Here is a 26,555-nt window from a genome sequence, read left to right on the forward strand (position 1 = left end):
GTCCCTGCTCAGAGTCCCACTGGGAACAGGATCAGTCCCTGCTCAGGGCACCAGCAGTTTTTCCAGCCCTCCTGGTACCTCTGGAATAGGATCAGTCCCTGCTCAGGGCACAGCTCCTTTTCCAACCTTTCTGTTCCCACTGATCACTCCCTGCTCAGACCACAGTTGCTTCTCCAGACTTCCTGGTCCCTCTGGGATGGGATCAGCCCCTGCTCAGGCACCAACAGCTTTTCCAGCCCTCTGGAATGGGATCAGTCCCTGCTCAGGGCACAGTTCCATTTCCAACCTTTCTGTTCCCACTGGGAATGGGATCAGTCCATGCTCAGGCACCAGCAGCTTTTCCAGCCTGTGCCTGTGCACACCAGTATGAGCTCACACACACCAGTATGAGCTCACACACACCAGTATGAGCCTGTGCACACCAGTATGAGCTCACACACACCAGTATGAGCTCACACACACCAGTATGAGCCTGTGCACACCAGTATGAGCTCACACACACCAGTATGAGCTCACGCACACCAGTATGAGCTCACACAAACCAGTATGAGCCTGTGCACACCAGTATGAGCTCATGCACACCAGTATGAGCTCGTACACACCAGTATGAGCTCACACACACCAGTATGAGCTCACACACACCAGTATGAGCTCACACACACCAGTATGAGCTCACACACACCAGTATGAGCTCACACACACCAGTATGAGCCTGTGCACACCAGAATAAGCTCACACACACCAGTATGAGCCTGTGCACACCAGTATGAGCTCACACACACCAGTATGAGCCTGTGCACACCAGTATGAGCTCACACACACCAGTATGAGCTCCTGCACACCAGTATGAGCTCACACACACCAGTATGAGCCTGTGCACACCAGTATGAGCTCACACACACCAGTATGAGCTCACACACACCAGTATGAGCCTGTGCACACCAGAATAAGCTCACACACACCAGTATGAGCCTGTGCACACCAGTATGAGCTCACACACACCAGTATGAGCCTGTGCACACCAGTATGAGCTCACACACACCAGTATGAGCTCCTGCACACCAGTATGAGCTCACACACACCAGTATGAGCCTGTGCACACCAGTATGAGCTCACACACACCAGTATGAGCTCACACACACCAGTATGAGCCTGTGCACACCAGTATGTGCCTGTGCACACCAGTATGAGCTCACACACACCAGTATGAGCCTGTGCACACCAGTATGAGCTCACACACACCAGTATGAGCTCACACACACCAGTATGAGCCTGTGCACACCAGTATGAGCTCACACACACCAGTATGAGCCTGTGCACACCAGTATGAGCTCACATACACCAGTATGAGCTCACACACACCAGTATGAGCTCACACACACCAGTATGAGCCTGTGCACACCAGTATGAGCTCACACACACCAGTATGAGCCTGTGCACACCAGTATGAGCTCACACACACCAGTATGAGCTCACACACACCAGTATGAGCCTGTGCACACCAGTATGAGCTCCTGCACACCAGTATGAGCTCACACACATCAGTATGAGCCTGTGCACACCAGTATGTGCCTGTGCACACCAGTATGAGCCTGTGCACACCAGTATGAGCTCCTGCACACCAGTATGAGCTCACACACACCAGAATGAGCTCACACACACCAGTATGAGCTCACACACACCAGTATGAGCCTGTGCACACCAGTATGAGCTCCTGCACACCAGTATGAGCTCACACACATCAGTATGAGCCTGTGCACACCAGTATGAGCCTGTGCACACCAGTATGAGCTCACACACACCAGTCCCAGCTGTGCCCCCAGTCCCAGCTGTGCCCCCCAGTCCCAGCTGTGCCCCCAGTCCCAGCTGTGCCCCCAGTCCCAGCTCTGCCCCCAGTCCCAGCTGTGCCCCCAGTTCCAGCTGTGCCCCCAGTCCCAGCTGTGCCCCCAGTCCCAGCTGTGCTCCCCAGTCCCAGCTGTGCCCCCCAGTCCCAGCTGTGCCCCCAGTCCCAGCTCTTTCCCCAGTCCCAGCTGTGCCCTCAGTCCCAGCTGTGCCCCCCAGTCCCAGCTGTGCCCCCAGTCCCAGCTGTGCCCCCCAGTCCCAGCTGTGCCCCCAGTCCCAGCTGTGCCCCCAGTCCCAGCTGTGCCCCTCAGTCCCAGCTGTGCCCCCAGTCCCAGCTGTGCCCCCAGTTCCAGCTGTGCCCCCAGTGCCCCCCCAGGGCAGGAGGTTCAGGGGTCTTTGTTTACCTTTGTGAGGCTGAGCTGCAAAAGCCACAGGAGCAAATTCATCCAGGAGATCAGCAGGGTTGGAGAGCAGGGAACAGTCGAGCAGAGAGTCCTCCCCAGGGAGAGAGTCTGGAGCCAGGAGGGAATCCCGGGGGGCGGGGACAGGACAGACGGGGTTAGAGCCACATTCCAGGTGGGAATCCCAGGAATTGTTGGACAGGACAGACAGGGTTAGACCCACATTCCAGGTGGGAATCCCAGGAATTGTTGGACAGGACACAGACAGGGATAGACCCACATTCCAGGTGGGAATCCCAGGGATTATTAGACAGGACACAGACAGGGTTAGAGCCACATTCCAGGTGGGAATTCCAGGGAGCATGGACAGGACACAGAAAGGGTTAGACCCACATTCCAGGTGGGAATCCCAAGGATTATTGGACAGGACACAGAAAGGGTTAGAGCCACATTCCAGGTGGGAATTCCAGGGATTATTGGACAGGACACAGACAGGGATAGACCCACATTCTAGGTGGGAATTCCAGGGATCATTGGACAGGACACAGAAAGGGTTAGACCCACATTCCAGGTGGGAATCCCAAGGATTATTGGACAGGACACAGACAGGGTTAGAGCCACATTCCAGGTGGGAATTCCAGGGATCATTGGACAGGACACAGACAGGATTAGACCCACATTCCAGGTGGGAATCCCAGGGATCATTGGACAGGACACAGACAGGGATAGACCCACATTCCAGGTGGGAATCCCGGGGGTCAGGGACCGGACACAGACAGGGTTAGACCCACATTCCAGGTGGGAATCCCAGGGATCATTGGACAGGACACAGACAGGGAGAGACCCACATTCCAGGTGGGAATCCCATGGATCACTGGACAGGACACAGACAGGGATAGAGCCACATTCCCCATCCCACTCACACACAGAGCACAGAGCACAGTTCTGCCCTAAGCCAGCACAAAGGCTGCCATTTGGGGGGATGGAAAACATTCTGTGAGGGCAGAGAGTCCCCACAGCAACAATTCCCACCTTCTCTGGAATTCCCACTGAAGGTGAATGGACAAGGAAATCCCAGAGCAGGTTAAGGTGGGGCTGTGAGGGAGGGAAGGGCTGCAAAGTGCCTGTCAGAGCCCTCTGAAAGCAGCTCCAGCCCCTCTGCTGTGCAAAGGGGCCTGATCTGCACCTGCATGGTGGGAAGGGGCCAGGAATTGGTCACTGCCATCCTGCATGGCCCAGAAATCAGGGATTGCTCCCCATGGCAGCACCTGCAGGTCTGGGATGGTGGGCACAGGGAATGCTGGGCCATGGAATAGCCTGAGTTGGAAGAGACCCATGAGGATCAACCATCCAACCCCTGGCCCTGCACAGACACCCCAACAATCCCACCCTGTCCCTCAGAGGATCAGCCAAACCCTCCTGGAGCTCTGGGATTATGGAATAAGCCCAGATGGGAGGGACACACAGGGATAATCCATCCCTCCAACCCCTGGCCCTGCACAGACACCCCAACAATCCACCCTGTCCCTCAGAAGATCATCCGGATCCTCCTGGAGCTCTGGGATTATGGAATAAGCCCAGATGGGAGGGGCCCACAGGGATAATCCATCCCTCCAACCCCTGGCCCTGCACAGACACCCCAACAATGCACCCTGGCCCTCAGAGGATCATCCAGATCCTCCTGGAGCTCTGGGATTATGGAATAAGCCCAGATGGGAGGGACACACAGGGATAATCCATCCCTCCAACTCCTGGCCCTGCACAGACACCCCAACAATCCCACCCTGTCCCTCAGAGGATCAGCCAAACCCTCCTGGAGCTCTGGGATTATGGAATAACCCAAGATGGGAGGGGCCCACAGGGATAATCCATCCCTCCAACCCCTGACCCTGCACAGACACCCCAACAATCCACCCTGTCCCTCAGAAGTTCATCCAGATCCTACTGGAGCTCTGCCAGCCTTGGGGCTGTGCCCAAATCCTGTTCAGTGCCCACCACCCTCTGGGGGAAGGACTTTCCCTGAGATCCCACCAGTACACCAGGACCACGGGCCCTGCAGGAACCACCCAGTGCCCCTCCCAAGACACACAAACAAGCCCAGGGCACTCCAGTGGGCAGAGCAGTGGGAACAAGACACTTCCATGGACACAGCCAGTGCCTCCTGGTTCCCAGAGCCCCCCTGGGACCCCCTCCTGCCTCACCAATGACACAGGGACCCCTCAAGAGAATGGATTTTATCCCTTCTCCATAAAATCATATGGTCTTTACTAATTTTTAATCAGACCTGTGCTAACTTTGTATTTTATGTTAATTTTTGATTTTACTTTGTACCCAAGTCTGTCAGTTCTCTTAACCATGCAGAGCTTTAGACAAAGAGGAATTTAACCCTGTAACTGTAGAATGAACTTCAGGAAATAAACCAAAAACCTGTCCAGATCAGAGGCTGAGCTGTGAGAAATAAACCAAAAACCCTGTCTAGATGAGAGGCTGAGCTGTAAGAAATAACCCCCAAACCCTGTCTAGATGAGAGGCTGAGCTGTAAGAAATAACCCCCAAACCCTGTCTAGATGAGAGGCTGAGCTGTAAGAAATAACCCCCAAACCCTGTCTAGATGAGAGAGCTGGAGCTGTAACATTGCTTAGTTAAGAGGAAATCCAGAGCTGCAGAGATCAGAGCAGCCCATTGGAGCTGTTCAGTCACCCCAAATATCCTGCCTGACTTTGGGGAGGAGTTTCCAGCTGTATCTCAGGATATGAACCTGGAAACACCAAAACCTGGTTGAACATCTTTGCTGGGGTGACCCCAGAGCTGGATACAGGGCAGGACTGTGCTCCCTGCCCTGGGATGGCATCATTCCCTGCCACCCACCTGTCCTGGGATGATTCCCTGCCACCCACCTGTCCTGGGATCATTCCCTGTCACCCATCTATTCTGGGATCATTCCCTGCCACCCAGAGATGGATACAGAGCAGGACTGTGCTCCCTGCCCTGGGATTGGACTATTCCCTGTCACCCAGAGCTGGATACAGGGCAGGACTGTGCTCCCTGCCCTGGGATGGCATCATTCCCTGCCACCCACCTGTCCTGGGATGATTCCCTGCCACCCACCTGTCCTGGGATCATTCCCTGTCACCCATCTATTCTGGGATCATTCCCTGCCACCCAGAGATGGATACAGAGCAGGACTGTGCTCCCTGCCCTGGGATGGCATCATTCCCTGCCACCCATCTGTCCTGGGATCATTCCCTGCCACCCATCTGTCCTGGGATCATTCCCTGCCACCCACCTGTCCTGGGATGGGATCATTCCCTGCCACCCACCAGTCCTGGGATGGGATCATTCCCTGCCACCCACCTGTCCTGGGATCATTCCTGGCCACCCACCTGTCCTGGGATCATTCCCTGCCACCCACCTGTCCTGGGATCATTCCCTGCCACCTACCTGTCCTGGGATCATTCCCTGCCACCCACCTGTCCTGGGATGGGATCATTCCCTGCCACCCAACTGTCCTGGGATGGGATCATTCCCTGCCACCCAACTGTCCTGGGATGAGATCATTCCCTGTCACCCAGAGCTGGATACAGGGCAGGACCGTGCTCTGCCCTGGGATGGGATTATTCCCTGCCACCCACCTCTCCTGGGATGATTCCTGGCCACCCACCTCTCCTGGGATCATTCCTAGCCACCCACCAGTCCTGGGATGGGATCATTCCCTGCCACCCACCTGTCCTGGGATAGGATTATTCTCTGTCACCCACCTGTCCTGGGTTCATTCCCTGCCACCCACCTGTCCTGTCCTGGGTTCATTCCCTGCCACCCACCTGTCCTGTCCTGGGATCATTCCCTGCCACCCACCTGTCCTGTCCTGGGATCATTCCCTGCCACCCACCTGTCCTGGGATAGGATTATTCTCTGCCACCCACCTGTCCTGGGATCATTCCCTGCCACCCACCTGTCCTGTCCTGGGATCATTCCCTGCCACCCACCTGTCCTGTCCTGGGATCATTCCCTGCCACCCACCTGTCCTGGGGGACGCTCCCACCTCGCCGTGGCACACGAGGCGCGGCTGCGGCTGCGGCGCCTCCAGCCCCGGGATGAGGCTCTCCACGGCCACCTCAGCCTTCCCTGGGCACGGGCACGGGCACAGCAGCAGGGCAGGGAGAAGCCACAGGTTAGTTGGCAAGGCAGAGCACAGCAGGGGTGAGGCAGCAGTTGTCTGAATGCTTTGGGGACAGCCCAGCAGGCTGGAGTGGGACAGTGTGACCTGCACCACCAGGGGAGGCTGCGACTTATATCCCTGGGATGGAGTTTTTATTGAGTTTTATTGATTTATGCAAGCCCAGTTTGAAAGCCTGTCCCAGCTGAGCAGGTGGGCCCAGTTTGTCCCAGTGTGGGGGTGCCCAAAGCTGGGCATTCCAAACCCTCTGGGCCATTGCCCAGCAACTGTTCCCAAGGGCCCATTGGCAGCAGCTGCCCAGGGCACAGCTGAGCCCTCAGGCTGGGAGCTGGCTGGGAAAGAAGCCTGGCAGAGGAGCTGGGAGAACTGCCCTGCAGGGACTCCTTGGCACCTCCACACCCACCTGAGGGCTCAGCTCTGCTCAGGGGCCAGCAACGAGTCCAAAATCCCCCCTGAGTGCCAGAGTCAGATCCCCCCAGGCTGGAACTCCCTGCCCTGGGGGAGGCACTGGGGGCTCCCACCCAAACCTCAGGGGAGACAATCTTGGCCTTTGGGCACCTCTGGCACCACTCCTGGCATCCAGAGCAGGAGCAGACCCTGCACAGGAGGAGCCCCCCACTCTCCACCAGACTCTGCCATCATCTGCACCAACAGCTTTGTCCCCTCCTTTGCCTTTGGCCTCGGGGGAACCACGTGGGGCTCAGCACAGGGGCCACCAAACCCCCCTGTGTTTGTGCCCCAGGGGGCTGGGTTAGACTGCTGGGCTTGGGGGTTAAACCCAATTGCTCTTTGTGCCACTGCATTGATTGCAATATTGGTATTAAATTGGAACTCTGACTTAGAATCTCTTTAGTGTTGGGTTCGTTTCTCCTGCAGGTTCACCTTTAAACCAGCACAAAGCCCCAGAGGGTGGAACAGCAGGTGAACAACACCTGCCTTGCAGCCAGGCAGGAGGGTGGGGCTCGGCAAATATCCACAGGATCCTGGTCCAGAGAAAGGAAAACACTGACCATGGCAGAGTTCCCTTGGACCAGAAGTAACAATCATTAAAAGACCTGCTTTGGAGCCTTAGCATGGTCCCAGTTAGGCCAGTAAAAAGCCAAGGTGTGGGATCTTTTTCCCCATTTAAGGGTCCAGTGGAGCAAGGACTGCAGAGGTGACAAAGTTTTGGAATTTGACAACCCCCTGGAAAGCCCAGTCCCTCCTCAACCTGTTGGATACAACAGGAGACATTCACAAAGGCAGAATGGAAGGATTTGGTTTATGGAAACCTCAAAGGCAGTGGGAGGGCCATGGCAGGGACCTGAGTGATGGTCTGGGGCTCCTCCTCAGGACCAACAGCAAGGAATGACCAAGTTAAACTAAAGGCCAAGGATGCACCAAATGCCAGAACCAGAAATGGCCTAAAATGGTCCCCCTAAGAGAGCTCAGTGACCCTTCTGCTTCCCCAGCAGGGTGTGTGTGTCTGCAGCATCATCAGCTGAGAGCACTCAGACAACTGCCAGAAACTGCACAACAGAGGAAAGGGTTTATGTTACAGGGACTCTTTTGCCTCCTGTCTCTTCAGAGCCCCAGGTTGGCCCAGGGACCTCTTTGAGACCCCTCTGGGACCCCTGTGGGACTCCTCTGAGACCCTGCTGGGACCCCCACCCACCCCAGCAGGTGATGGCAACAACCTCAGCCTGCAAATATTTGGCAAATAGATTAAAATATGATTGTGCAACACTCCCAAATCTCAGTCCTGGCTGAGGCTGTTGCAGGTTATTCCCAGCATTCCCCAGGTACAGGGAATGCTGTCCCTCCTCCTCCTCCTCCTCCTCCTCCTCCTCCTCCTCCTCCTCCTCCTCCTCCTCCTGCTGAGGGTCCCAGAGAGACAGAGCAGTTCAGTGCCTGGGCTGTGGCTCAACACAAATTCTGACCAGAAATGGAGGGATTTGGGGCATCTCCTCCTTCACTCAACACTTCACTCTTTCTGTGCCACATCAGCCCAGCTGGATTCCAGATGCAGATCCCAAACCTGCCCTTAATCCCAGGGAGAAAAGGCAGATCTGCCCCAGCACAACCCACAATCTCCAACAATTTGTGAGCCACCAACACTGGCAGAGCTTTGGGAGCCCAAGGGGTGCAGGAGGAGTCCCCATGGGGGACAGGAGGGGACAGGAGGGACAGGGGGGGGATAGAAAGGGACAGAGGAGACAGGGGGGGATAGAAAGGGACAGAGGGGACAGGAGGGGAAAGCAGGGGACAGCGTGGGACATCAGGGACAGCGGGGGACAGGAGGGGACAGGGGGGGATAGAAAGGGACAGAGAGGACAGGAAGGGACAGGGGGATAGGGGGGACAGGAGGGGACAGAGGGGACAGGAGGGGAAAGCAGGGGACAGCGTGGGACAGCGGGGGACAGGAGGGGACAGGAGGGGACAAAGGGGACAGGAGGGGACAAAGGAGACAGGAGAGGACAGCAGGGGACAGAGGGGACGGGGGGACAGGAGAGGACAAAGGGGACAGGAGGGGACAGAGGGGGCAGGGGGGACAGGAGAGAACAAATGGGGACAGGAGGGGACAAAGGGGGATGGGGGGGATAGAAAGGGACAGAGGGGACAGGAAGGGACAGAGGGACAGCAGGGGACAGGAGGGGACGGAGGGGGCAGGGGGACAGGAGCAGACGAGGGGGCAGGAGGGGACAGAAGGGGACGGAGGGGATAGAAAGGGACAGAGGGGGATAGGAGAGGACTGAGGGGACAAGAGGGGACAGGGGGGACAGGAGGGGAAAGCAGAGGACAGCGGGGGACAGGAGGGGACAGCGGGGACGGGGGACAGGAGGGGACAAGAGGGGATAGGAGGGGACAAAGGGGGACAAAGGGGGATAGAAAGGGACAGAGGGGACAGGGGGGACAGGAAGGGATACGGGGGACAAGGAGGGGACAGGAAGGGACAGGAGGGGACAGAGGGACAGCAGGGGACGGGGGGAGCAGGGGGGACAGAGGGGCCAGCAGGGGACAGCAAGGGACAGAGGGGACAGCAGGCAGAGGGAGGGGCCCTGGTTTTGCCGTTACCATTGGCAGGGTCTGACGTGCTGCCGAAGGGGTCAGCCAGAGGCAGGAGCTCAGGGAGCAGAAGTGCAGGCTCAGGAGATTTGAGGCCCTCAATCAGTTTTTCTGAGTTGGGCAGCAAAGGGAGGAATGGAGGAAACAGAGAGAAAAAGCAAAAGGAGACAAAGAAAAGACAACATTAATCAGGGGCTGCCTTAGAGAAGCTTTTGCACAAAAAAGGCTCCTCCAAAGGATCCCAGAATGGGTTGGGTTGGAAGGGACTTCAAAGGCCACCCAGTGCCACCCCTGCCATGGGCAGGGACACCTCCCACTGTCCCACGGGGCTCCAGCCTGGCCTTGGACACTCCCAGGGATGGGGCAGCCACAGCTCCTCTGGGAATCCCAGCCCAGACCTCCCCACCCTCACAGCCAGGAATCCCTTCCCAATATCCATCTAAATCACTTGTCCAGTAGGAGCCATTCCCTGTGTCCTGTCCCTCCATCCCTTGTCCCAAGTCCCTCTTCAGCCCTTGGAGCCCCTTTAGGCCCTGGAAGGGGCTCTCAGGTCTTCTCTGGAAATCCCATCCCATCCCTCCCCACCCTCCCAGCCAACAATCCCTTCCCAATATCCCACCTCACCCCACTCCCTGCCAGTTGAAATCCATCCCAGTGCCAGTTGAACCCCAAGTCTTTCAGCTGCCTCTGGGCTGGAGCTGAGGAGGGGCTGAGACCCCCAGAGCTGCTGGTGGGACGGAGCTGGAGCTGCCAGGGATGGGCAGGAGCCCTGGAATGGGCTGGGATGGAGGGACCTTGAAGGTCACCCAGTGCCACCCCTGCCCTGGGCAGGGACACCTCCCACTGTCCCAGGGGGCTCCAGCCTGGCCTTGGACACTCCCAGGGCTGGGGCAGCCACAGCTTCTCTGGGAATTCCATCCCATCCCTCCCCACCCTCACAGGGTGAGAATTCTCTTTAATCTCCTCTGAACTGACCCTCCCTCAGAGTGTCACCACCATCCCTGTCCTGCCCCAACAGGCCCTGCTGAGAGTTTGTCCCCAACACCAGTGGGACACTCCAGAGGTGCTGCCCAGTGGGCCACACTCACCTGAGCCAGGTAAGAGCCCCCTCACCCTCCAGGGAACCCCCAAACAGCACACAAGGAGCTTCACTGACCCACTGAACCCCAAACTGAAACAATTTCCCCTCCCTCTCCCTTTCCCACGCTGGGGAATTCTTTGTTAGTCTCTGTGGAATGAAGAGAAGCAGAACAGACAACCAGGCTCAGGTGTGGGAGCCCCCAGAAGGACCCTCAGAGCCATCAAGAGCTGGGGCAAAAACAGCCCTGGGGTAAAAACAGCCCTGGGGACCCTCAGAACCTGCTCTGGGGCCCTGGGGACCCTCAGAACCTGCTCTGGGGCCCTGGGGACACTCAGAACCTGCCCTGGGGACCTTCAGAACCTGCCTTGGGATAAAACCAGCCCTGGGGTAAAACCTGCCCTGGTGACCCCCAGAATCTGCCCTGGGGACCCTCAGAACCTGCCCTGAGGTAAAACCTGTCCTGGTGACCCCCAGAACCTGCCCTGGGGACCCTCAGAACCTGCCCTGGGGACCCTCAGAACCTGCCCTGGAGACCCTCAGAACCTGCCCTGGGGTAAAACCAGCCCTGGGGACACTCAAAACCTGCTCTTGAGACCCTCAGAACTTGCCCTGGGGTAAAGCCAGCCCTGGGGACCCTCAGAACCTGCCCTGGGGTAAAACCTGCCCTGGTGACCCCCAGAACCTGCCCTGGGGACCCTCAGAACCTGCCCTGGGGACCCTCAGAACCTGCCCTGGGGACCCCCAGAACCTGCCCTGGGGACCCCCAGAACCTGCCCTGGGGTAAAACCAGCACTCCTACTGGGGGGAACCAGTATGAATACTGGGGGAAACCAGTATGTCTGCTGGAGGGAAACCAGTATGTTTACTGGGGGAAAACAGTGTGGCTACTGGGAGAAACCAGTATGTCTGCTGGGGGAAACCAGTATGTCTGCTGGGGGGAAACCAGTATGTCTGCTGGGGGAAACCAGTACCCCTACTGGGGGGAAACCAGTACTCCTACTGGGGGGAAACCAGTACTCCTACTGGGGGGAAACCAGTGTGTCTACTGGGGGGAACCAGTACCCCTACTGGGGGGAAACCAGTATGTCTACTGGGGGGAAACCAGTACTCCTACTGGGGGGAAACCAGTATGTTTACTGGGGGAAACCAGTATGTCTCCTGGGGGGAAACCAGTATGCCTACTGGAGGGAAACCAGTATGTCTACTGGGGGAACCAGTATGCCTACTGGAGGGAAACCAGTGTGTCTATTGGGGGGAAACCAGTGTGGCTACTGGGGGAACCAGTGTGTCTACTGGGGGGAAACCAGTATGTCTGCTGGGGGGAAACCAGTGTGGCTACTGGGGGAAACCAGTATGTCTACTGGGGGGAAACCAGTACCCCTACTGGGGGGAAACCAGTGTGTCTACTGGGGGGAAACCAGTGTGGCTACTGGGGGGAATCAGTAAGTCTACTGGGGGGAACCAGTACTCCTACTGGGAGAAACCAGCATGTCTGCTGGGGGAAACCAATATGTCTACTGGGGGAAAACCAGTATGTCTACTGGGGGGAACCAGTATGTCTACTGGGGGGAACCAGCACTCCAACTGGGGGGAGAAAGGTCCTGTGTTAGAAGGCAAGAAAGGAGCTGGTTTGCAGCTGAAGGTCTGGTTTGGTGGAGTCTCTCTGGGTCACATCTGGGTAACCCACTGGGTCATATCTGGGTAACCCACTGGGTCACACCTGGGTAACCCACTGGGTCACATCTGGGTAACCCACTGGGTCACACCTGGGTAACCCACTGGGTCACACCTGGGTAACCCACTGGGTCACATCTGGGTAACCCACTGGGTCACATCTGGATAACCCACTGGGTCACACCTGGGTAACCCACTGGGTCACATCTGGGTAACCCACTGGGTCACATCTGGGTAACCCACTGGGTCACACCTGGGTAACCCACTGGGTCACACCTGGGTAACCCACTGGGTCACATCTGGATAACCCACTGGGTCACACCTGGGTAACCCACTGGGTCACACCTGGCTAGCCCACTGGGTCACATCTGGGTAACCCACTGGGTCACACCTGGTTCCCAGTTCTGAGATGAACCGGTAACATCAGAACACCAGAGCTGCAGAGCTGGTTTAAGTTGTTTAAATGATGCTTGAACCTTATTCCAGCCTCACAGGGAGCCACCTCATCATCATCATCATCATCATCATCATCATCATCATCATCATCATCTATTCCTGGAGCCCTAAGCCCAGACATTAAAGAATCTGCCTTTTTATCTTATCCCACATTAAACTGGCTCAGTGTTTTTGGGGTCTCTCAAGGCATCAGTTTGGCCCAGCCACATATTTAGATAAATATCTCACATTCCTCCCAAATAAGGAATTCCTGATTGTTTTCTGGCAGAACAAGGAGAATGTGCTGCAGAAAATGAGGAGCCTCCAGCAAAGGGAGCTTGGAGGGTCCCCAAATTCCTGGTGTTGGGGCTCCAGGGGCTGCAAACCCCCAGCCATGGAAAGCTGAGCCTTTCCTCTCATTTATATCAGCATAAGAAGGAAATAAAGGCACTGAATGAACTCTGGATTCACAAGCAAACAATTCCAACCCCCATGCACTGGTGGAGAAGCACAAGCTTTGGACTGTCCAGTGAGGAAATGGCAACTTTTCCCTTCAAATCCCTTTTCCACCACATGCACAAATCTGATTGAGGTTTGCAATTAGTGCCCTGCACAGACTCTGCAGCTGCTCCACCACCACTCCAGGCTCTCCACTGCCATGCTGCAGTTATGTAGGGCCAGACAACAACAAGGAAAATGCAAAAAAAAGGCACTTTAGGAAGGACTAGAGTTAGGAAAAAAATCATAAATCAAGAGAAGAGGGAGGCAAATGGGATTTTAGTCAGAGCAGGCTATTAGAGAGACCAAATTCCTGAGAAACTTGCAGTTAAAAAGGGAATGGAAGCAAAAACCTGCCAGGAGTTGAGAAGAAGCTGCACCATCTCCAAGCCAAGGAGGGGCAGCAGCAGCACACACAGCAAGGCTGTTACTCACTGGAGGGACAGCAAAAGGAAAGACAACTCAAGAGAGGACACAGCACAGTCCTTTTCTTCGGGTGGCAACTGGGAAAGAAAGACAAGGTGGTCAAAGTCCTGCTGGGAGTGGGAGGGAACTCCCCCCGTGGGCAGGGATTGCTCAGTGGGGACCATTCCTGCCCATTCACTGCTCAAGGGGCACAGACTGGAGGAGTCCTGAGTGTTACTCAGCAACAGAGGGCTTGGAGTGGCCAAGGGCAGGCACTGGACCTTAATTTTCCTAATGGAGTTGCTGGGAAATGGGATTGTACCTTCTACAGCACAGGCAGAAGGTGAATAAAGGGAATTGAATGCTTTAAATACACAGGACCTTGTAAACACCATGGAGGACAAGTGGAAAAGTTTAACAGGGGCTCCTTAGGAGAGCAATTCAAGTCATTTTAGTTTCACATTCAGCATCTCAAATATTTATAAAATAATTAATTCTGCCCCTCCAGAATTAATTATTCTGCCCCTCAAGGCCCAGGCAAAACAACACCAGATGCTGTTTGCACCCTGTTGTTGGGGTTCCCTGGTGGTTTTCTTGCCCCAAACCATCACAGCACCACCTTGTCCTCTCAGATAACACAGCAATTCACCCATCAAGTTCTGAGCTGCCCTTTGTGCATGTCCCCAACTCAAGAAGTGAACTCAGACCATCAGCACACACTCTGATGTCTGTAATTGCTTTATCTGGGTACAAATAAATCCTTAGTGGAGATCCAGGTTTCTGGGAAGGAGCTCTGGATCAGCCCTGGGGGAAGTTGCACTGCAGGACATCCATTTCCTTGCCCTGATCAGCACCCTCAGGGCAGTGTGAAAACACAGCAATCCCTGGGGATTTGTAGGAAATGAAAAGCAAACATCACCCCTGAGTGCTGTTTAAAGGCTGTGGAGAACCCCAACCTGACAATGAGCCTTTAATAGGGACAGTGTTTGCCCTTCCATCAAACCCAAGGTAAAAATGTTATAAAACCAAGGAGGTTCACCATCAGGAATAAAAATTCTCAGGAATTCAAGAACTCCAAACAATCCAGCACAGAACTTGCAGCTTCATGAGGTGCAGCTGGAGATGTTGGACTGGGAGACCAGTATAAAATCTGTACAGGGAGACTGGAGGCCCTCCCAGCTCTGCTGACCCCCATGGCACCAGGAAAAACAGCTTTGACACCAGCACAGCCCTCTGGGCCAAGCCCTGTCTGTGCTGATGTTTCTGCACAGGGAAATCCCTGTCCCAGCTGAGCAAGTGGGCCCAGTTTGTCCCAGTGTGGGGGTGCCCAAAGCTGGGCATTCCAAACCCTCTGGGCCATTGCCCAGCAACTGTTCCCAAGGGCCCATTGGCAGCAGCTGCCCAGGGCACAGCTGAGCCCTCAGGCTGGGAGCTGGCTGGGAAAGAAGCCTGGCAGAGGAGCTGGGAGAACTGCCCTGCAGGGACTCCTTGGCACCTCCACACCCACCTGAGGGCTCAGCTCTGCTCAGGGGCCAGCAACGAGTCCAAAATCCCCCCTGAGTGCCAGAGTCAGATCCCCCAGGCTGGAACTCCCTGCCCTGGGGGAGGCACTGGGGGCTCCCACCCAAACCTCAGGGGAGACAATCTTGGCCTTTGGGCACCTCTGGCACCACTCCTGGCATCCAGAGCAGGAGCAGACCCTGCACAGGAGGAGCCCCCCACTCTCCCCCAGACTCTGCCATCATCTGCACCAACAGCTTTGTCCCCTCCTTTGCCTTTGGCCTCGGGGGAACCACGTGGGGCTCAGCACAGGGGCCACCAAACCCCCCTGTGTTTGTGCCCCAGGGGGCTGGGTTAGACTGCTGGGCTTGGGGGTTAAACCCAATTGCTCTTTGTGCCACTGCATTGATTGCAATATTAGTATTAAATTGTAATTCTGACTTATAATCCTCTTTTGTGTTGGGTTTGTTTCTCCTGGTTTAAGGTTCACCTTTAAACCAGCACACAGGCACAGAAGAACAAAGACAACTCTGTCCTGCAGGACAGACACAGGCTCAAAACCTGAGCCCAAGTGCAGGATTTTTGTCTTTTCTCTTAATTTAAAAGTCCAGACAAAACCCTCTTGGTTTTCACAGCCAAGGGTAAGGCCACAGCTCTGGTCCTGCCTGCAGAGACCCCCAGCCAGGCAGGGACAGACCTGGCACCACAAAAACTGCTGTTCTGAGGAGCTGCCCCAAGGGCAGGGCTGGCAAGAAATCCCTCCACTAAAAAGAATTCCAGGGCTGCCAGAGCTGGGGCTGCACCAGCTGGTTGTGCCCTATGGAAATGCCCCATGGAAAATGCCCTGGGGTGCCACTGTGTGAGCTGGGAGTGCTGCTGGCAGGGGATTCAGTGCCAGGCTGCAGGCAGGAACACCAACACTTCCACTGGCATTTGGGGGGTAGGGAGGAGGAAAAGATGCACTCAGGGGCCTTCTGTGGCTCCCTCTCAAGTCAGGTCACTCCTGGCATTTGCTCTCACACAGGACAAAACCTCCAAGCCTTTTCTACCCTCAAACTGCAGCATTTATGTGTAAAACCCCTTTTGTATCAAACCAAACTTCTCCTGCTCTCTGAGCATCCACCAGAAGGAAGCAAGTTCCACAGATTTAGGGGAAAAAAAGGATTTATTTGTCTCCTGCATTGCTCAACTCTCCATGGAGAGATGCCACCTCTACAGGCACATTTGAATGTTTTGGTCCTCTACTGTCACACCCTCAGCCTGGGCTAAGGAAAGGGTGGGAGCTGCCACGAGAACCTGTCTGGGGCTGGTTGACAAGGGACCTGTCACACACAGTCACTGCAGGGCTCACAGAGACTCCAAGATGAAAACATTCCCCTTTTCCAAGTCCCACCGATTTGCAAAGAAGCTCCTGAGCACTTACATAATAATCCTGTGCTAAAAAGTGTTGGCTGCTGCAGGCAGAAATGTGCCCAGAGGGAAGCCAGAAGCAGCCCTGCAAAGGAGATGGGAAGAAGAGCACCAACTGCACCAGGAGGCTTTGCCAAAGCAGGAAAGGTCACATGGAACTTGTGCTCCACCGAATCTGCAGGGGGGTGTGGAAGCCAAAGAAACACCAACTCTGACAGGAAAAGAGGATTAAAACCTCCCAGTTCAAAGCTGGAGACCAACTGGAAAAGAGCTCAGCTCAGAAGAGGGGATTATTTACCTGGTGGTTGTTTTTCACAGAATCATGGAATGGTTTCAGTTGGGAGGGACCTCAAAGCTCATCCATTTCCACCCCTGCCATGGGACACCATCCTCTATCCCAGGGTGCTCCAGCCTGGCCTTGGACACTCCCAGGGACGGGGCAGTCACAGCTTCTCTGCCCAACCTGTGCCAGGGCCTACCCACTCTCACAGCCAGAATTCCTTCCCAATATCCCATCCATCCCTGCCCTCTGGCAGTGGGAAGCCATTCCCTGTGTCCTGTCCCTCCATCCCTTATCCCAAATCCCTCTCCAGCTCTCCTGGAGCCCACTTAGGCCCTGGAAGGGGCTCTGAGGTCTCCCTGGAGCCTTCCCTTCTGCAGGATGAACATTCCCAGCTCTCCCAGTTCTTCCTCCTAGAGGTGCTCCAGCCCTGGGAACGTTTCTGCCTTTGGATACTGAGCCTTTAAAGACACCAACACTGCTGTCACTGGGAACTGTGGGATAATCCCAGAAAAGCCAAGCACACACCAGCACTGCCACCAGCTTGCCAGTGCCCAGCAGCACTTCAGGGGTGCTGGAAACACAACCAGGGCACAAACCAAAGCCCAAGGCTCTGCCCCCTCCACAAACTCTGTTCCATTACCTGGAGTGTCGGATAACGGGAGAGGAATGAAAGGATCAGGCACAGTCAGAAGAGCAGGGCTGGAGTCCAGACCCAGAATGTCTTTCGTTTTCTCAGCTGGCAGAGAAGAGGAAAGGAAGAGAAAAGGCAGAGTGAAACAGAGAAGGGAAGCAGAAAGCACTGAGCAAAGTGTCAGAGGGGCAGAGCCAAGGTCCAACCTGACAGAGCGACACACACTCAGAACCAGGGAAAAGGATGAAAAAACACAACAAGATAAAACAACCACTGCCATGTAGCTCTCCAACACAATTGTCCCAGTGAGCAGGTGGGCCCAGTTTGTCCCAGTGTGGGGGTGACCAAAGCTGGGCATTCCAAACCCTCTGGGCCATTGCCCAGCAACTGTTCCCAAGGGCCCATTGGCAGCAGCTGCCCAGGGCACAGCTGAGCCCTCAGGCTGGGAGCTGGCTGGGAAAGAAGCCTGGCAGAGGAGCTGGGAGAACTGCCCTGCAGGGACTCCTTGGCACCTCCACACCCACCTGAGGGCTCAGCTCTGCTCAGGGGCCAGCAACGAGTCCAAAATCCCCCCTGAGTGCCAGAGTCAGATCCCCCAGGGTGGAACTCCCTGCCCTGGGGGAGGCACTGGGGGCTCCCACCCAAACCTCAGGGGAGACAATCTTGGCCTTTGGCCACCTCTGGCACCACTCCTGGCATCCAGAGCAGGAGCAGACCCTGCACAGGAGGAGCCCCCCACTCTCCACCAGACTCTGCCATCATCTGCACCAACAGCTTTGTCCCCTCCTTTGCCTTTGGCCTCGGGGGAACCACGTGGGGCTCAGCACAGGGGCCACCAAACCCCCCTGTGTTTGTGCCCCAGGGGGCTGGGTTAGACTGCTGGGCTTGGGGGTTAAACCCAATTGCTCTTTGTGCCACTGCATTGATTGCAATATTGGTATTAAATTATAATTCTGAATTACAATCTCTTTAGTGTTGGGTTCGTTTCTCTTGCAGGTTCACCTTTAAACCAGCACAACAATTTAACCCACAGGTCTCAAAACACTGGCAGGGAATTCCTGTTCTGTCCCTTCAGAGCAGCACAAAGGGTGAAATGCCCCAGCAAAGGGCACACAGCCCATGTGGGGCCTCTGTGTCTGGAATAAAAGAGGCAGCACCCAACAGGCCTGGAGAGGCTCCTGGCTCTGAGGGAAGGAGAGAAGGGTGGGAGGGTCCAGTCCAGCACCAGGATTTCCAAACCACCTTCCTGTGCCAAACCCCAGGGCAGGAGAGTCGAGGGGTCCCTTTTAAAGGCAGCCACCAAAAGAACTGACCCCAGTGCAGTGACCACAAAGCCCAGAATGTGCAGATGCTCCTCAGGCTCTGCAGGAGGCACAGCTGAACCTGGGGCTGCTGCTGCTCCACATCCCTCCACAGAGGCTGATGGAGCACCAAAAACTGCTCACAGCTGGACAAACACAGAAAGCAGCTCCCCAGAGCATGTCATGGACTTCACTCCTTAATTCTCAGGGAAGAGCCACCAGTTCCAGGCTCAGTTATAAGCTCCTCTAAATCTCCTTTTATAAATAGAAATAAGTGTAAGTGGATTTATCACTTCTTGCCCCACAAAGGATTCTGCAGCCTCTTCCCAGGCTCCTCTCACCAAGGGCTGTTCTCCTTCCATGGGGAAGCATCAAGCAGCTGCATTTGTCCCCAAAACCAGCAGCTGCACAAGGCAGGGAGAAAATCCTTGGCATTTGGAGCTCCTGGGAGCAGCTTTCCAGCACTGCCTGGCAGGACTGGGCTGCACTCAGTGAGAGCTGCTGCTGAAGAGCCACACAGGCAGCAGCACTAAACGAGGTTTCTGGCCACGGAAGGGGCTGCTCGTGGCACCCAAGGAGACCAAAGGAGACACCAGACAAGGTCCCACCTGGAATGGCCTCTGCAGAGAAACTCCTTAGATCAGCCAAGCACTCTGGGCCTGTGGAGCCACACAGCACAGCCATAGAATCATAGAATAATATGGTCAGTTGGGTTGGAAAAGACCTTCAAGATCATCAAGTCCAACCCTTGGTCCAACTCCAGTCCCTTTACCAGATCATGGCACTCAGTGCCACGGCCAAGCTCAGCTTCAAACCCTCCAGGGATGGGGAATCCACCCCCTCTCTGGGCAGCCCATTCCAATCCCTGAGCACTCTCTCTGCAAAGAATTTCTTTCTGTTCTCCAACTTCAATTTCCCCTGGCAGAGCTTGAGCCCATCGTGCCCCCTTGTCCTATTGCTGAGTGCCTGGGAGAAGAGACCAACCCCCAGCTGGCCACAACTTCCCTTCAGGCAGTGCAGAACTCACTGCCTTCACCATTTAATATGTCAGTTATGAGACTGTGCTCTCCTCTGAGGAGCTTCCCTGCTCCCTCATCCCTTCCCTCCTCTCTCCTCTGAGGAGCTTCCCTGCTCCCTCCTCCCTTCCCTCCTCTCTCCTCTGAGGAGATTCTCTGCTCCTTCATCTCTTCCCTCCTCCTCTTGCAGCACAGACACTGCTGTCCCTGCTCCTCTCCTCCTTCAGACAGCCTGACAGCTCCAGGGTGTCTCCCCAACACCTCCAAGGCCAATGCCCTCAGTGCCACGTGTTTTACTCCCAGCCATGAGCTGCATGGACCTTCAGCACACTAAGAAGCTTTCTTGGGAACTCGAGGGGCTCATTTAGTTTCCTCCCTCACCAAAAGCCTCAGCTCTGCCTACACTGTCTCCTGTGTCTGCCACCCAACTGTGACAGGGACACTTCTCCTTCCCACCTTCCCCTCTGTACAGCAGTGCCAAGGCCCAGCTCCATTTATATCACTTTTCCTTCCCTTTCCAAGTGGTTACAGCCAAGAGTTGCCACCTTCCTGCAGGACTGCCCAGGGCAGTTCCTGGTGCCAAACTCACCTGACCCAGCAGTGAAGGAGGAGCCCCCAAAAGCATCTGCCTGGGCTGCAGAGGAAGCTGGCTGGAAACCTGCAATCAGGTTCTCTGTGGAGCTGCCCACCTTTTCTGGAGCTTTCCCTGGAATGCCAGACACAGAGTTAGGGGGAAAATGTTCCATTCTCACAGAAACTTCCATTCTCAGAGCAGGCTGCTGGTCTAGATTGGTTAGGACGGGGCTTAAGCCCCTTCCTGCAAACCCCAACCTGCAGATGAAGCAACTGCAGCTCCCACACACAGCTGAGCTGTAAAACTGTAAAAGCAGTTGGTGCCTCTGCCTTTGAGGCACCACTGAGCTGAAACTGCTCAGCAAACAGAGGGAATTGGAAGGATTTAGCTCCGAGGACTGATAATATGGAGCACCCAAGCAGGACCTGAGTGGAAGCACCACCACTCCAAGCCAGGTTCCCTTTCCAGAGCAGGCAGGTGTCAAACCATCCCCACAGACCTACCATCAGCCAGCTTGGCAAAGTCCTTGTTGAGCAGCTCCTCAGCTGTGAGCTTGGAGAAGTTGTCATCATCAAAGGGGTTCCACGTGGACACGTCAGGAGGGTTGTAGACATTCTGCTGAGAGGTCCTTGGGGAGCCCGAGGGTGTAGTGGAGGCAGATCTGGATGGGATCATCCCACCCAAACAAGTCATTAACAACCCAACTGGAAGCCTCTGGCCAGCACCATCAGCTGGTCCAAACCCCTGCACTGTGATTACTTCCTAAGTGAAACACTCAGCACAAGGTGCTGCACTCGCATGGCCAGAAATGCAGGAGCAGTTGAGGTTCAGCTGGCTGGGCACCCTGGGCAAGGGGTTCCAGCAGGTATCCCACTGCAAACAGCTGCCTGCAGTGCCCAGGGGAAGGATTCTTGCCTGAAGTGAGCTGGCAAGTACTCCTGGGGGACCACAGAATCACTGAGGTTGGAAAAGACCTCCAGGACCATCAAGTCCAGCCCTCAGGAAGAACTGAAGAGTGCACCAGGGTTGCTGAAATGATACTGAGCAAGGTCCTGGTCTTTTGGGGAGCATGAAAGCCACTCAGGAGGACTTCTGGGCAGGTCTTTCAGCAACTTTCTGCCAAGCCCTGAACTGTTTTCTTGCGAAGACAAAGACTCGTTCACCCCTCAGAGCTTCATATCCATCTCAGAGCTTCGTATCCACCTCAGAGCTCTGAGCAGCAACAAGATCTCCCCCCAGCCCCTCTTCACCACATCCCACCACCACATCCCACCAGCACCTACTTGGACTTGTTGAGGCTGGCCTCTGCAGCAGCTGCCTGCAGGAGCTGGGTGGACTTGCTGGCGGGGACGCCGAACACGGCGCTGTGGGTGACGTCGCTGAGGATGCGCCGGTGCCCCGCGCGCTGCGCCTTGGGCGAGGATGGCGGGGTCAGGGAGCCCACCTTCTGCCCCTGGGCTGCTGCAGGGGGGCTGCTCTGAGCCTGCTGCTGCCTCAGCTGGGCCTGGGGACAGAGCAGAGCACAAGGGATGTGTCAGTGTCCTACTTCAGGTGGGCCCAGTTTGTCCCAGTGTGGGTGTGCCCAAAGCTGGGCATTCCAAACCCTCTGGGCCATTGCCCAGCAACTGTTCCCAAGGGCCCATTGGCAGCAGCTGCCCAGGGCACAGCTGAGCCCTCAGGCTGGGAGCTGGCTGGGAAAGAAGCCTGGCAGAGGAGCTGGGAGAACTGCCCTGCAGGGACTCCTTGGCACCTCCACACCCACCTGAGGGCTCAGCTCTGCTCAGGGGCCAGCAACGAGTCCAAAATCCCCCCTGAGTGCCAGAGTCAGATCCCCCAGGGTGGAACTCCCTGCCCTGGGGGAGGCACTGGGGGCTCCCACCCAAACCTCAGGGGAGACAATCTTGGCCTTTGGGCACCTCTGGCACCACTCCTGGCATCCAGAGGAGGAGCAGACCCTGCACAGGAGGAGCCCCCCACTCTCCCCCAGACTCTGCCATCATCTGCACCAACAGCTTTGTCCCCTCCTTTGCCTTTGGCCTCGGGGGAACCACGTGGGGCTCAGCACAGGGGCCACCAAACCCCCCTGTGTTTGTGCCCCAGGGGGCTGGGTTAGACTGCTGGGCTTGGGGGTTAAACCCAATTGCTCTTTGTGCCATTGCATTGATTGCAATACTGGTATTAAATTGTAATTCTGACTTATAATCCTCTTTTGTGTTGGGTTTGTTTCTCCTTCAGGTTTAACTTTAAACCAGCACAGTCGGGAATTAAAACTGGTGACATTTTGGTCTGTGTTTTTGCCAATGCCACCTGTGAAAAGATTTATCCTTTCCCTGCCAAGTTCCAGGGAACAGAAGCTGATACAGTGAAGGCTTTGCCCTTGAAGGCAGAGTTTGCATAAACTAAAGTTACTTGAGTCTCTCCTATTGGTTTGACAGCCCTGGGAGGAGAGTTGGGGGGAGAGAGCAAGGAGGAAGAGAGAGGGAGAGAGAGAGGGAGAGAGAGAGGGAGAGAGAGAAATGGAGAGAGAGAGAGAGATGGGGAGGGAGAGAGAGATGGGGAGAGAGAGAGAGAGAGATGGGGAGAGAGAGAGAGAGAGAGATGGAGAGAGAGAGAGAGAGAGAGAGAGAGAGATGGGGAGGGAGAGAGAGAGAGAGGGAGAGAGAGACAGAGACAGAGACAGAGACAGAGACAGAGACAGAGACAGAGACAGAGACAGAGAGACAGAGACAGAGAGACGGAGAGAGAGAGCAGCAGGGTCTGTCACCTCTTCCTGGGGTGTGGTGGCCTCAGTTCCCTGGACAGACATCTCTAACAGGCTCAATAAAAAGTGAGAGGGCTTCTGCTCTTGCTGTTGTTTTTTCCCCCAAAAAGCCAGCAGGGACACTGCTGTGTGCCAATGCCTAGAGGATGTAGCCCCTGCCTTTGTGAGGGTGTCCTGAGTTGGCAGGACAACCTTAGGTGAGTAACTCTTTGGTGAGTGGTGACACCTTTGGGTTTATTGCTTTAGTCTCCCTCCTTCTCTCTCCATTCTCTTTGGGTTTCTGCTGTTGGGTCACTCCTGTTAATAAAAGCACAGTACAGGAGTCTTGTCATGGGGACAAAGTGAAGGGCAGTGCTGCCTCCAGCAGGTGACGTGGCTGGGGACAAATCCCTAAGGGGGAGAAGACTTGTGCAGAAATCCTGTGTAGGAATCTTGTGCAAAAAAGTTTCCCTTTAGGGGAAGGGAAAAAAAAAGGAAAAAGACACAGGAGCAACATTTGTGATCAAATTCTGGAGGAGAAAGCCAGGCATGTTTGTTTAGGTGTGAGCCAAGACAGCCCAGACACAAACCCTTTGGAAACTGAAAGGGGTTTCCTCACCCTGACCTTCTTTTTCCACTGCCTCAGTCTCGTGTTAAACCATAAATACTTGAAATATGGCTTTGTAGTGACACACACAACAGCATCACTTCTGGCTGTGGTTTTTCACAGTCTGCCTGTCAGTGAGGTTGGATTTAAAGCAGGAAAACTGGAGTGCAGGGAGCAGCAGGCTGTGCATGGCACCTCCCCTGTTCTCTTCCAACCTTGGAAAGACCTGAGAGGGCAACAGGAAAGAGTTACCCCCCCAGGGTGGTGCTGAACCCCAGTGGGACAAGGCACACAATGCTGAGCTGTCCTGCTTTTCCTCTGGCATTCCAGGCAGAGCCATTCCCTGCTCACCCACCTCTCCTCCTGCTATGTAGGTCACTGCAGAGCAGGACATTTGGTGTTGGGAGATAAAAGGGCAGTGCCCAAATCACCACAGAAACCAAAGCAGAGCTTATTAAGCTGAAACCACCCAACGTGGAAAGGCTTTGACAGGTCCTGGCTTGGCATCTCCTGCTCAGCAGCCACCAAGGGAAAGTTTTCTCCTGCTCTGCACACACCAGGGGCTCTATCATTGTTTAAACCAGCCACTGGTTTTCCCTCCTGACTGCAGGAGTGGAAGTGTCCAGATGTGTCCATTGTGATGAGGGGAATAAGGGTAATTTTCAAGCCAGGGGATTTAATAAAATTAAGGCTGTTTTTGTGCTGGTGAATCACAGCAAAGCTCTTGATCTGACACTCCATTTCAGGCACTTCTCCTCTAAAAGGAACAGGGAAGTCGTGGGCCTCACTCAGAACCTGTCTGCACATACTGAGGATCTCCCACCAGATCCAACAAACTGGCCTGTCCAAGGTCACCCACCAGGACAGGAACACAAGAGTGTCCCCACCCAAAGCACCAGCTGAAAACACAACAGCAAAGGGGGGAATGAGGCAGAGCCCTGAGGCACAGGAGGGAGCAAAGCAAAAACAGCTCCCCCAGCACTGCTCAGGTTTTTGGGGGGGCTCTTAGTCCAGTGAATTCCTGGTGTCAGTTCAAAGGGACCACAGTGGAGATGAATGAACTGGCACCTCAGGAACCAGCAGGCACAGAGTGACCCTCAGCTTGGGCTCAGTCTGTACCTCTGAAATAACAGTCAGGAAATGGTTTGGGGTGGAAGGGACCTTAAAGATCATCCTGTTTCAACCCCACTCACCAGGCCAGGTTAATCCAAGCCCTGTCCAAACCTGAGCAATTCCAGGGGTCAGGACCTGAGGTGGGGTTTCATCAGACACTGTTTGCTTTGCACACCTGCAGCCTGGCACAGCACACAGGAAGAAGCTGCTTCCTTTGCCTGCTGGCCATGCTTTCTTCCCAACACACACCCAGAGTCAGGGAGACTCCTCTGAGCTCCCAAACCCAGGGAAGAGCAGGTGGGATTGCATAGGAAAGGAAGCACAAGGCTCAGGTTCCTCCCACAGGCACTGCAGAGCTCCAGGCTCCTGCCCCTCCCCTGGGCTGGTTCCTCCTGCACAAGGCCATCCACAGATTCCATCAAGTAAAGAGCATTTATTTTGGGTGCACTTTCAGGTGATTAGAAAAGTGGATGATTGATTTATTTATTTTTGGATATGGTGCTTTCAAAAGTCTCCCTTTGGAAACTCTCCTTCCCACAGCACTCATTAAAAAGTTATCCCAATGCTGGAACAAAAGCAGGAAGCTGTTTTGTACCTTCCTCTGAACATCAGATGGGAGTTCTCCAAACAAGGAGCTACATAAAGTATTCCTGGTGCCCATCCTGATGTGCTGAGTACAAGTAATTTTGAAGGAAGTGTCTCACATGCTTCCTATGGCACCATGACAGAGGAGGGATGGGGAGAAGCTGCTGAGCAGCTCCTGAGATCTTCTCCTCTGCCTTCTGCTCATCCATTACTCATCCCCTCTGTCTATGGATCCAGGGCACAGATCCAGAGTCCAGCATCCCACTGGAAAGGCAGATCCCAGCAAGTGCAGCCCTCTGAGGCAGCAAGGTCAGTGCTGGCATGTGGGACCCAGCAAGGACACAGAACCATGGAACCAGTCAGGCTGGGAAAGCTCTCCAGGGTCACCAGAGCCAACCACTCACTGCCAAGGCCACCACCAACCCTTGTCCCCAAGTGCCACATCCATGTCTGGTAAATCCCTCCATGGGTGGGGACTACACCCCTGCCCTGGGCAGCTGTGCCAGGGCTGGACAGCCCTTTAGGTAAGGGAATTTTCCCAGTATTCCACCTAAACCTTCCCCAGCAACTATTACTGGGCTCTGTGGGTCTGAAAAGAGCTGGATGTGCACACAGGACCTGGCAGTGAAGAACCTGCTCCCAGTGCCCCAAACCCCACTGACCACCCCATTCCTTTCCCCCAGTGCCCCAAACTCCACTGGCCACCCCATCCCTTCCCCCAGGGCTCTGCCCATCTGCTCCCAGTGCCCCAAACCCCACTGACCACCCCATTCCTGTCCCCCACTGCCCCAAACCCCACTGACCACCCCATTCCTTCCCACAAGCCTCTCTCTACCTGCTCTCAGTGTCCCAAACCCCACTGACCATCCCACCCCTTCCCCCAGGGCTCTCCCCACCCACTCCCAGTGCCTCAAACCCCACCGACCACCCCATTCCTTCCTCCAGGGCTCTCCCTACCTACTCTCAGTGCCCCAAAATCCACTGACCACCCCATCCCTTCCCCCAGGGCTCTGCCCATCTGCTCCCAGTGCCCCAAACCCCACTGACCACCCCATTCCTTCCCACAAGCCTCTCTCTACCTGCTCTCAGTGCCCCAAATCCCACTGACCACCCCACCCCTTCCCCCAGGGCTCTCCCCACCCGCTCCCAGTGCCCCAAATGCCACTGACCACCCCACTCCCTTCCCTCCAGTGCCCCAAACCCCACTGACCACCCCATTCCTTCCTCCAGGGCTCTC

General features: G+C 55.4%; 2 protein-coding genes across 14 annotated transcripts in view; one reads left to right on the forward strand and one right to left on the reverse strand.

The window, feature by feature from the left end:
* AAK1 (AP2 associated kinase 1) overlaps window positions 1–26,555 on the reverse strand; it is a 109,167-nt gene that overhangs the window by 17,111 nt on the left and 65,501 nt on the right. For 6 of the 13 annotated variants that reach the window (XR_011699817.1, XR_011699816.1, XM_071579314.1 and 3 more), the window contains 7 exons: window positions 21,557–21,777; window positions 20,777–20,934; window positions 20,289–20,405; window positions 17,392–17,487; window positions 9,475–9,576; window positions 6,264–6,368; window positions 2,247–2,354 (listed from right to left, as the gene is read on the reverse strand). Coding sequence is in view for 11 of the 13 variants with exons in the window: in XM_071579314.1 (XP_071435415.1) it covers window positions 2,247–2,354; window positions 6,264–6,368; window positions 9,475–9,576; window positions 17,392–17,487; window positions 20,289–20,405; window positions 20,777–20,934; window positions 21,557–21,777 (907 nt within the window). In the remaining 2 variants the exon portion in view is untranslated. The remainder of the gene's footprint in view (window positions 1–2,246; window positions 2,355–6,263; window positions 6,369–9,474; window positions 9,577–17,391; window positions 17,488–20,288; window positions 20,406–20,776; window positions 20,935–21,556; window positions 21,778–26,555) is intronic. The other 7 variants (XM_071579311.1, XM_071579312.1, XM_071579313.1 and 4 more) reach the window with 7 other exon arrangements.
* ANXA4 (annexin A4) overlaps window positions 8,800–26,555 on the forward strand; it is a 109,520-nt gene continuing 91,764 nt past the window's right edge. Inside the window, exon 1 of the mRNA XM_071579326.1 lies at window positions 8,800–8,811. The gene's annotated coding sequence lies outside the window, so the exon portion shown is untranslated. The remainder of the gene's footprint in view (window positions 8,812–26,555) is intronic.

The sequence above is a fragment of the Pithys albifrons genome, chromosome 29 (genome assembly GCF_047495875.1).
Source record: "Pithys albifrons albifrons isolate INPA30051 chromosome 29, PitAlb_v1, whole genome shotgun sequence".
NCBI classification, from domain to species: Eukaryota; Metazoa; Chordata; class Aves; order Passeriformes; family Thamnophilidae; genus Pithys; species Pithys albifrons.